Source organism: Panicum virgatum, chromosome 2N, assembly GCF_016808335.1.
Source record: "Panicum virgatum strain AP13 chromosome 2N, P.virgatum_v5, whole genome shotgun sequence".
In the NCBI taxonomy this organism is placed as follows: domain Eukaryota; kingdom Viridiplantae; phylum Streptophyta; class Magnoliopsida; order Poales; family Poaceae; genus Panicum; species Panicum virgatum.
Genome location: NC_053146.1, coordinates 189,638 through 201,152, shown reverse-complemented (window position 1 = coordinate 201,152; position 11,515 = coordinate 189,638). Strand labels below are relative to the sequence as shown.

General features: G+C 44.6%; 1 protein-coding gene across 2 annotated transcripts; it reads right to left on the bottom strand.

Moving 5' to 3' along the window:
• Nucleotides 1-443: 443 nt before the first annotated feature.
• On the bottom strand, nucleotides 444-4,083 carry LOC120659175 (polyadenylate-binding protein RBP45-like). 2 transcript variants are annotated; one of them, XM_039937225.1, is made up of 7 exons: nucleotides 3,824-4,083; nucleotides 2,791-3,295; nucleotides 1,948-2,003; nucleotides 1,741-1,871; nucleotides 1,337-1,433; nucleotides 988-1,131; nucleotides 444-864 (listed from the first exon to the last, which is right to left on the bottom strand). In XM_039937225.1, exons 1-7 carry the CDS (start codon nucleotides 4,016-4,018, stop codon nucleotides 862-864), a joined length of 1,131 nt encoding a protein of 376 aa, XP_039793159.1. In that variant the 5' UTR covers nucleotides 4,019-4,083; the 3' UTR covers nucleotides 444-861. The 2 variants fall into 2 exon arrangements, with proteins under 2 accessions (XP_039793159.1, XP_039793160.1); XM_039937226.1 differs by having other exon boundaries at nucleotides 510-864; nucleotides 988-1,059; nucleotides 3,824-4,079.
• Between the last annotated feature and the right edge of the window lie 7,432 nt (nucleotides 4,084-11,515).

The following is an 11,515-nucleotide window of genomic DNA, read 5'->3' as shown; positions in this document are numbered from 1 at the left end:
CAGCGGTGGCACCCGCAGCGGAGCTGCAGACCCAGCCTCCGCGAGTACCTCGCCAACGACTGGGTCACCTCCACGGGGCCGTTCCTGCTGCTCCATGCGTTCCCCGCCGCAGGAGCGGCAGCCGACCGGCGATGGCGATCTTCTGCCGGCGCTGCTGAGCTCTCCTTCACCATCTTCCGCCTCTGCAATGACGGCACGTCGCACGAGGCCGCAGCGACACACCGTCAGTGATCGCCTGCTGCATGGAGGAGGCCTGTTGCGCCGGCAAGGAGCAGGCCCGCGCCGCCGTCCAGGGCCTCGTCGCCGACACCTGGAAGGTGTTCAACAAGGAGAAGTCGTCTGCGGATCAGAGCATGACCATGGCCAACCTGTGCCGCATCCACTGCATCTACCCGGATGGGGACGGCATCACCTCGCCGACTCATCGCATGAAGGGCACGACATGCTCTTCAACCGTGTCTTATTCTAGTTCGCACGTGCATTGGCATGCATGCTGACTCAGCTTTACATTGTGTGCAGAATGCAACTACTTCTTCCCGTCGAACCCTATGGCATTTACTTAAATGTTTGGCTCCCTAAAAAACAGTTCAGAAATTCTGAACCTGAGTTCTGCTAGCAATGCCCATGGCATAGCAAAATTCAGGTAACCCAAACTTCAATAGGTTAAACGGGCTAAATTCTCGACATCCGTAACAAAACTGTACTCCCAGGCATCACGGGGAGCTTCCGTGGTGGGATACAGAACTATTCCTCGTGGAGCGCAACTAAAGGGTTAGGTTATTTCCAAAAAGGGGTGGAAGTTCTTCCGAGTTCAAATCTCTCTACATGCCATTCCTTGTGATGTTCCTTCACATGGTGACCTCACTGCACAATGATACAACACATAATCTTTATAATCGGAACAAATTTCTGATGAAGATCCACAGGGAAACAAACACTACTGTTAAAATGATGAATCTCTTATCCTCACGAGGGAGAAAAAATTACCTGTACTGTGGGTAGTTGCTGTTGGTAATATCCATATCCTGGATGGCCTGTCTGAGCATAAGCGTACGGAACCTGAGGAAACCAACCAAAACCAGAAGGATCAAAGGATTTGGGGCGTCCATACCGGCCACCATTTTGTCCATCCTGCCCATATTTGTGCAGGAAGAGTACGCATATCAACAAACAAAACTCATATGATTTCACCATGGAAATTAGCAACTACTTCCTCCGTCCCAAATTATAGGTCATTTTGGCTATTTTAGGTACATAGCTATTGCACCTAGAAAACCAAAGACGACCTATAATTTGGAATGGAGGGAGTAGCAAATAAACAAGCAACAGAAGCTACCTGCTTGTTAGCAGCACGGCGAAACCATGAAAGTCTCATGGCGTTACCTCCCAGCTGACTTCCATTTAGCATTCTCATGGCCTCCTCTGCCGATGCCCTACAAGACATACAATTCACAAGTCAGTCGTCCTGCAAAGAACATTTGAGGAGGCTATGCCAGGGCAACTAAAAACATGTATTATACACCTAAAGTTTACAATCTTGCAGTCTTAAATCTACAGTTGCAATTTGTATACAAACCACATGTGACAAAATTTTATGAGATACTTAGTAGGTCCCTTCCAAGGCAGAACCTATACACAAGTTTAGTTCTCTCATAACTTGAAATCATGATGAGGAATTTGATCAGCTAGCTGGAAGGTCCATCATCTACAATATAAAATCATGATGACAAAACTAATTACCGGTTTGAGTATGTGACAAAGGCGCAGCCCTTCCCCTGTAGTACTTTGACACTAACAAGCTCTCCGTATGGACTAAAGGCTTGCAGTACATCGTCATCTGTGATGCTTTTATCAAGACACCCGACAAACAGCTGCAAGCAACAAATGCAACCTTAAGGTCAAATTTTCTTACACATATTCGTTTGCAAAGTAAAAACATGAACTCACTCTTGAATTGTTTGGATCGTGATAAGAATCAGTTCCTTGTGTGCTGTGGACAAAATCTGCATATCAGAAAAAAATGTGATTCAATAGTGCAATTGACACTGTTACTAGAAATTGCACAGGATAATATATGTAATTACTAGCTACTCTGAATATCCGACACGCGTATTTGAGATTAACCCACCACTGGGCAAGGGCATTGCAATGCATGTTCGGGCATTCTGATCCATCTATATTTCACTACTCACGCGCCACAAGCCAAAGAAGCCAAGGACTAAAACAATGCAATGCAACAATACAAAAGTCTAACAAACATAATAGCTACTTGACAACTGTATGTACTGTACATGCAAAAAAATGTATTGAGAGAGGCCAGCACACAAACACTCGTGCAGCTAACAAAATCCCTGCAGGTGAAATATTGTACAAGTATAGCAGAAGCATATGATGCATCTTGAAATACATCAATGCGTGCATCACAGTGACAGTCCAGAACATATACATGAAGAACAAGACTATCAACTTGACATGTGATGGAAAATAGCTTTCAAGTTTCAACTAGTGCGGAGCTAAAAGAGACAGAAAAGACCTATTGGGATAGATAGCATGCCAGACTGATCCTTGAATGAGCAAGCTAAGTAGAGTGAACAAGCTCCATTTGCATCGTAAGCAACGCTGATAATCCTGACTGCACTACTTACAAGGGCAAAAAAAGGCCACAAACTAAAATATGACAGCAGGAAGGATTTATTCATGCAGGAGGGAAGAAACTGAGAGTACAGAAAAATGAATGCTTGAAGCACTGCAACTTGTCCAGAAATTAACCACGGAGGTACATGTGTGTACCTTTCTTGTTGAGAGCAGGTCCAATACGCATTGGCCTGGTAGAACAGTATGCTCCATTCATTTCTGTCATTGCTTGTGCGTGCTCATTGACATCTCCAAAGCAAACAAAGCCATAGCATTTTGAGCGGCCAGTAAGCTTGTCAAAGATAACTTTTGCACTCTTGACTGATGGATACCGACTCTTGAACAGGTGGTGTAGCATGTATTCAGTAACATCATAGGCCAAGTCCCCAACAAATATGGAATGCTCAGAAGTTGCAGTGCCATCGGCGTGTCCATCCTGCTGCGTGGCACAATCGAGCTTGGACTCTTGATGGGTAAGTTCCACGGGAGCAGTTTGCTGGGTGGCCCAGTTGAGGCTGAAATCTTGATCAGCGTTAGGCATCTGCTGACCATTGTAGCTCTTGAGAATGTGAGTGGCAGCAGTATGGCTGGTGAAGTTGAGAAAGCCATAACCCTCTGACTGGCCAGTATGCTTGCTCCGCATTATGACAACAGAAAGAAGCTGCATGTGGGAAAAGGAAGGTGCTGAGGGGACAGGAAGAAATCGATATCCAATGACATGATAATGAAATAGGCGTGCGCAGTCCTCATTGGAGCAAATGCAGTAGCAACCTATATATTTGTACTAGGTGAGCAATGGATTGATGATGGTATGCATCACTATCGTTGAAATTCATAGGGGCAGTTTGATGGTGGGCGGCTGAGTCACATGGTTGGTACAAAACTACCCATCAGGAAAGCGATACTGGTGATATAAAAGGAAAAATCAATACACAGTGGCCTAGGAGCGATTACGCTAAATAAGATACATCATTTAGCCATACTAGTACTATATTAGTAGTAGCAACCGCAGGGACCCAGACTCAATGAACCAATAAATAAATGGTAAAGCACGCGAGGGGGGGGCAGGAGGTTTGAGATGGCATACTTACATATGCAGACGCAACTCTAGTAGGTTAGGTAGGGTCAAAACTCTAGATGGAAATGGATAGATTGATTGATTGATTGGAGGGGAAAGGCGGGCATGGACCTCGGGCGAGAGGGTGAAGCAGCAGTAGAGGTAGTCCTCGTTCATCCAGTGCAGCAGGCCGCCGATCCAGAGCGAGCGCGGCCCGTCGTCTGCTGCTCCTGCGTCGTCCTCCTTTGTGGGCGCCGGATGCTGGGTCGTCCCGTGGTAGTGGTAGGGCGGCGCGTCAGCCCAGCTGAGCGGGTGCGGCGGCGCCATGGCCGCGGCGGCGTTGGTGCCTTGGTGGGGGTAGGGAGGGAGGATGAATCGAACGAATCAATGATGAGCTCGCTGGTCCGCCGCCGCGGGAGGGAGTAAAGGGAAAAGCACGGTCGGTCACGGGCTGGTGGATGCACACCAACCCCGGCCCACCACGGCCCACGGGCCTTTCAAATTCAAAGACACAACTCTCTTCTTAACCAAGTCTGAAACGTCAACTTTTCTTAATCATGGACAGCAGCAGCAACAACAACATAACTTTTTTTTCCCAAATAAGTTGGGGTAGACTAGAGATGAAACCCGAAAGAAATAAGTTCAAGGTTCAAGCACATTGATAGCTAGTCTCCAAGAGCTCCTATCCAAAGCTATCTCTTTAGAGATCTTCCAATCCTTAAGGTCTCTCTTAACCGACTCATCCCACGTCAGTTTAGGTCTACCTCTACCCCTCTTTACATTATCGACCCACTCAAGAACCCCATTACACACCGGCGCCTCAGGAGGCCTTCATTGGACATGTCCAAATCATCTCAGCTGATGCTAGGTACGTTTCTCCTCAATTGGTGCCACCCCGACCCTATCCCGAATAACATTTTTATCCCGAACAACAATCATGGACAACAAAGGAAAAAAAAGACATGCAACATTTTTTTTTTGAGCGAGTTTTGTCATGTCAAAGCTAGGAGTACTCCAGTAGGCAGCCACCAGCACAAGTCAGATCAGTCTTAGTGGAGAGTGCCATCGCACAGGTACCAAGACTGACATGTCCGCTTGACACTGCCAGACATTACCTCCTTCAATGCACAGTGTCATTGCACAATGTCATAGATAGATACAACATTAAATTGTTCAATGTTGGTGTGATCAAATGTGCCATACAGTTGAAAGCTCAGCACCCACACGCCGTTCTTTAGCAGCCGCGGCATCCTTCGTTGAGCACAATTCCTTCAATCACCAAAATATAAAGAGCAGAAATTAGATGCCAAAAGTAATAATGCAACCATCTGCATGCAAAGAGAAGGTTGTTGCTCTGTCTACATGCGAGGCAGAGTACAAATCATGGGGAGAAATGTTAGTAATCGTAGTTGTTCTAGTTGTGTCAGTTTGTGTTTTAGAGACTGTAGCTGCAACTTGTACCTTAGCTAGGGACAATTTCTCTTCAACCTCAGCTCCTCATTGCTCAGCCAACTACGCCTCCCAACACCCCAACGCATAGACATGCTCCCACCATCCATGTGTTTCTTGTCTGCCATTACACCAACTAGCCTCAGTAACTAGAGCATACCAGCAACACCTCGTTTCTTTCCCTGCTTTTACACACAACCTCCATAAGATGCCTGCACCGCATTACTGCGTACACCTACTCTACTCGTGTGATCATTGCTCAATGACCTTGTAGCTCACCATGCTAGCTGAGCTGCTGCTGCTTTTGCCCAAAGTTGCGCCCCCCTACATTGCCTTCCCCTGGCCATCGTGGCCACAACTCCACCCACCAAAGTTGCGCCCCCTACATTGCCTTTCCCTAGCCATCCTCTCCTCCCTTACCTGCTACTCTGCTCCTCCCTCCTCCGCTGGCTGCTGCCCAACTCCCTCCCCTAGCCCCCCTGTTCTCTTGGCACTTACAGTGCTCTTGTGAATTTTATTATTGCTGTAGAGTGGACAGTGCCTATGAATTGCAGATTGCTTTGTGTAAAACATGCATCTGCATCTGGATTGCAGGTTTCTTTGTGTATTATATGCCTCATTGCATCTGCGTTGTATAATAAGTACAAATTGTTATGTCTGTGTACTTTAATAATCAACATGCACATGTAGGATGTCCACACCTGAGAATGGAACCAATCAGACCAATGTGACTGTTGTAGAGAATATCCTTAAGAGGAATTCAAATGATGTGGGAGGGAGTATGGGGTTCTAGTTGATGCTTAGAACAAGGACAATGTGAAGTGCAAGTTTTGTGGTCGTCAACGCACTGGAAGGGTTAATCAGTTGAAGCAACATGTGGCCAATGTTGGGAAAATGTGAAGAAAAGCAGGGATAGCACTCAGGAAGCTAAAGACAAGTGCAAGAAATCACTAGATGACTCAAAAAGGAAGAGGGAGGAAAAGATTGTCCATGAGCTAGAGCTTAGAGAAGAGATCAATGTTTCTCGGGTTGGAGGAGAGTATGATGATGAAGTGACTTGTGTTAAGCTCAGAGCCTCACAAATTAGGACCCATTGATAAGTGAACTCGTGCTATTGATCCTAAAGCAACAAAAGCTGAATATTAGAAGAAACAGAAGTTGAACAAGTAACTTCGGAAAGAAATAACACGTGAGGTGCAAAAACAAGTTATTATAACAAAAAATAGATAGTACACACCTTCAATTGTGCATCGTGTAAAGCTAGCTTTTGTTTCAAATCTTCAATCTCAATCATCTGCGTTAAATATGTAATCTTGTTAAATTACTTAGAGATAATTTATCTTTTGACAATTAGACACTTATTTAGAAATGCAACCATACCTTAAAACTTTGATCATACTTTAATTGTTCATTTTCTCTCCTCAGATTCACAACCTTCTCCTGATTAAATCAATTCAAAATACATTACTATATTACATGGTTTAATTATAGAAATTAGACATTTGGTAATTTCGAGAATCATACCGCAAGCATATGGGTCCCAACAAGGTGCATGGGACAAAGTTGGATCGTTCTGACTATGTTGGTCTAGAAGGACACTTTTCTGATACCACTCATCGGAGGTAACAATACAGAAGACCATATCTTGTATAAAAAACGATCGAAGCTTAATCATAAAACATATATAAATATACTAAAAAATAGTAAACTAGATTAATGCTAACCAGACTAGACTAATACTAGATGTGTAAGCTAACAAAAGGATTACTTTAACATCATTTTTTAAAGTGAACTCTCTCATGCACCGATCTTTATGATAAATAAAATTTCCATCACATTTTTTTCTTTTGACTCGCAATATTCAGCACATTTGTAGGTCTTTTTCACTAATACTCCTTCTTGATGGTTGGTGCTATATATCCAACGTTGTCTTCCATTTTTCATTTGTCTATTGAATTTTCCACTTATATTTCGTGTTAGCTGCATGACAAAGTACGCCACTCCACCCTGGGAGTACTTCTTCAAATCTTCAAATGAATTCTCTTTGTATATGTTAACTGGATAGACATTGGCAATCTATAATATGGATCTATGATTCACTGGGATAAATATTCTCAATCTGTTCATTTGAAATTTTCTGCTAGAGAGTCAATTTCTTTCCTGGTTATACACAATATTTGTTAAAGGTATGAGAATTGTATGCAAGTCATCAGTTAAAAGACTACTTGGTAGTTTATCTCAAACTAGCATGGGCTTACATTATAAGTACATTTGCAACTTAGGTTGTCTATGAAGTCTACCAACAGATGAAGCTGGCTTCCGGGTGGCAGAGCCAACCTACGATAAAGCCAAGACCTATTGTGATCCTGAGTGGCAGAGCCAACCTTCGATAGATCACTATTTATGCACTAAGCACTTAGAAACTATGATGCTTAACCAAGAGACTAACACTTACAAAAACTCTCTTTATTGGAACAACAAACACTTACACTTTTAGGTGGCTAGCCTAGCACTCACCCTCTCACTACTGCCTAGCACTACTCATCTACCATGCTCATAGAATGAATGGCATGACAACAGGGGGGTTCTATTTATAGGGCAAGGGGAAACCATGAGATTGTGACAAGTGTCCCCCATTCTAGAAATTTCCTACATATTACAATATTATCTAATTTATTTTATTACTAAATCTAGACTACTCCATGGTGGTAAATATCTTACTCTTGCATAGTGTAGAACATTCTAGAAGGTTGCCTTGCCTTCTTTCAACACTCCCCCTTAAGGCAAACTTCTTTTCAATGTTGTCCTGCAGACCATGCCGAGTGACTCTCGAAACTTCTCAAACTTTGCTTTGTTGAGACTTTTTGTGAGTATGTCGCCAGTCTGCTCCTCTGTCTTGGTAGACACCATTATGATCTCACCCTCAAGGATCTTTTCTCTTATGTAGTGATAGTGAACTTCTATGTGTTTGGTCCTTACATGAAAGATAGGATTTTCTGCCAAACGAATGGAAGATAGATTGTCACAGAAAATTCTTACTTGGTATTCTGCTGGCTGGTGAAGATCCTCCATCAGCTGCTTGAGCCAGGTGCTTTCTTGTGCTGCCATTTGCTGCTGATCGATACTTTGCTTCGGTACTAGATAATGCCACAGTTGGTTGTCTCTTACTACACCATGAAATAGCTCCAAATCCAAAACTGAAGAAGTGTCCCATAGTTGATCGTCGTGTGCCACAATCTCCAGCATAGTCGGCATCACAGTATCCCATCACCTAGCAATCATTTGTCTTCTTGTATAGAACACCAAAATTGATGGTGCCTTTAACATACCTGAGGATGCGCCTGACTGCATCAAGGTGAGGCTTCTTAGGATTGCTCATTTATCGACTAACCACTCCAACCACATATAAAATATCGAGCAGAGTTAATATAAGATAGATGAGACTCCCGACCAATTGTCGATACATAGTCACATCTTCTAGATCCTTGCCTTTATCGTCTTGTAGCCTAAAATTGGGATCCATAGGAGTAGAAATAGGTTTGTAGTCAAGCATTCCGTACCTTTGTAGAAGGTCTTTGGCATATTTTTGTTGGCCAGAAATAGCCCTTCCTTTGTGCGCTCCACCTCAAGTCCAAGGAAATGTTTCAACTCTTCAAGCTCATTTATTTGAAATTGTACTGAGAGATTTTCTTTTGTCCTTTGTATTTCCTTGGAGAAATCTCTAGTTATTATCAAGTCATCAACATAGACTAGAACTATTACCTGCACAGTCAGGGATCATAACTGACCTCCTTCCTTGTAACAACCCGAGTAGATCTTATTCGCTACTTGTACCTCACGGCTCCTAGTCTATATAAAGGGGACGTGGGTAGACCCATAGGTAGATCATCCTATTCTCTCTCCTTTTCCACTCTCATTGTAAGCACCAGAGACCCTAATTCCACACCGAACATAGGACGTAGGGTGTTACGCTCATTGCGGCCCGAACCTGTCTAAGTCCGTGCGTCTTCGTGTTACCATCAAGCTCTTGGTTCTGAGATCCCCGCCTCCTAAAACTCTACCGCCGGGTACACCCCTAGTGGACTTGCCGGATAAACAATCTGACAATTGCGCGCCAGGTAGGGGGATCTGCAGCAACCACGCAGGAGCCTCAACCCTCATGGGCAAAGCCTTCAGATCAGGCTTTTACTGGCCCTCGGCTCTGGCCGACGCCCGAAACCTTGTCAGGCGATGCTCCGGGGTGCCAGTTTTTATCTAAGCAACAACATGTCCCGGCTCAGGCCTTGCCGACAATTCCACCTTCTTGGCCCTTCGCCTGCTGGGGACTCGACTCGGTGGGGATGATGCTGCGGTGGAACAGACTGTCCCCTCCGCCACAGTGGACCCGCCGAGTGGGATCGGGGCTACTCATTCAGCGAGTAGTTCCGATGTAAATAAAACCGTCAATGCGGGTAAGCTGGCCGTGATCACAAAGCTTGCCCGCAAATTTAGTATCAAAGGGCTCACTCTGATAAGAGCTCCTTTGTAAGTTCCTTAGAACTTGTATGAATAAGGTCTGCTTTTGTGTCTAGTAGTTTTTAACTACTTTATTTTTGCAGAGATGTAGTCATTGATGGAGACGTGGGGGCTGAGGGCAACTCAGCTTCCCAATCAGACGTGGAGAAGCCCCCGAGTACTCCAGATATGAGTGCTCAAGATACGGAGGCAATGGTCAGCTCCATGCTTCGGGATTCTCCTTTGCCCAATTCTGAGAGGGTCGATGAGGAAATCCCGGAGGATGGTGGGAGTGGCAAGCTTCCAGAAGGAGGAGAAGGCGAAAAGCTTCATGAGGGAGGCAATTATAAACAGCCTGCGGAGACCCCTGCAGGTAAGCTTGTAACACCTTGTAGAAAAAAGCATCTTTTTATTTGCTCTTGGTGTGAATAAGTAGCATGTTCTTCCTTTAGATTCCCAAAACATGAGGAATACTGTAGGGAGGGTTGAGGAAGTGCCCAAGAAGGCTATTACTGAGGTGGTGGCGAGTACTTCCCAAGTCACATCGGGAAGTAATTTGCCAAGAGAGAGGGTGGAGCTAGCTGTCAAGCTGCTGGAGGTAAGTAGTCAAATGCTTCGAGTACTTTTTAGAATAGATCAAGTAGTATATTCATCATTTGTTTTGCAGGAGGCATTGGGACGAAAGGGTGTCCAGTCTCCAGATGAGACAGAGCTGAATGCTCTCAAGGAGAGGGTTAAGACGCTCTCGTCTGATAAGACTGCTTTTGAGGGAAAGCTGAAGAAGCTTTCCCAATCTAAGAAAGGTTAGTCTTTAGCATTTAATATGCACTCGACTAGTAGATCTGCTTAGTGTTTATAAGATTTTCTTTCTATCGAGTACACAGCTTGTGCCAAATCTTTAGAGATTCAAGAAAGCTTGGTACTGGATTTAAATATTCTTATGTACCGAAGCACAGATGAAATAGAGAAGCTCAAGAAGATCAAAGAGGACTCTGATCGAGAGGCAGCGTCGATGCTACAACAACTTAAGACTTTGTCAGAGTCTCGAGACTCGATGTAGCGGGATCTCGTGGAGCTAAAAGAAGTCAGAGATGCCGCCCTGGAGCTCGTGGAGCTAAAAGAAATCAGAGATGCCGCCCTGGAGGTAACGGAGGCCATGGATATCCCGAAAAGGGACGAAGATGAGCCACTCACACTGGCCGGGATGCTTAGCAAAGTTCCAGGAGCCTTCGAGAGGTTTGTCTCCCACATTACCCGCCAGTACGTAGGTCACGTACTTGGGCTGGTGAAATCTTATTGGCCGACCACTCGTCTGGACGCTCTTCGACAAGGAGCCAAGGCTGACTGCACTGATGATCAGTTCCGTCAGTATTTGGCGGAAACTTCCAGGGTGGCTGATCAAATTGTAGAGTCCTTGAGCAGGGCTGAGTGTCCTTGAACTTTTCTTGTAATTAAGTTTGCGTATAAGCCAAAAGTACTGCTTGAACAAATGTTGAATATTTGTGTAAAGTCAAGTACTTGTTAGGATTTGTGAAATCCCTTTATGTGTCGAGTAATTGTACTCGAGGGTCCTGAGTGTAGGCAGCATCGCGCCCACTTAGTTATAATAGTAGATACGATGCATTGTATCCGTAGGTGCCTTGGGAGGCATAGTATTCTCGAATAGGATCGAGTTTGTATGGTTCTAGACTAAAACCGTGGTGCTGCCTGGTTAGGATTGAATCCCTCGGGATTAACCAAGTGAGAACAGCACCATAAGAGCGAAAAAACCATAGCTTAGTATAGATTTCCCTTTTTGGAGGAAAATTTTCTATTAGCATGGAGCTAATATGGATTTCATTGTCCAAATCGGGGGGAGAACTCTATTAGAGTATTTAGGAG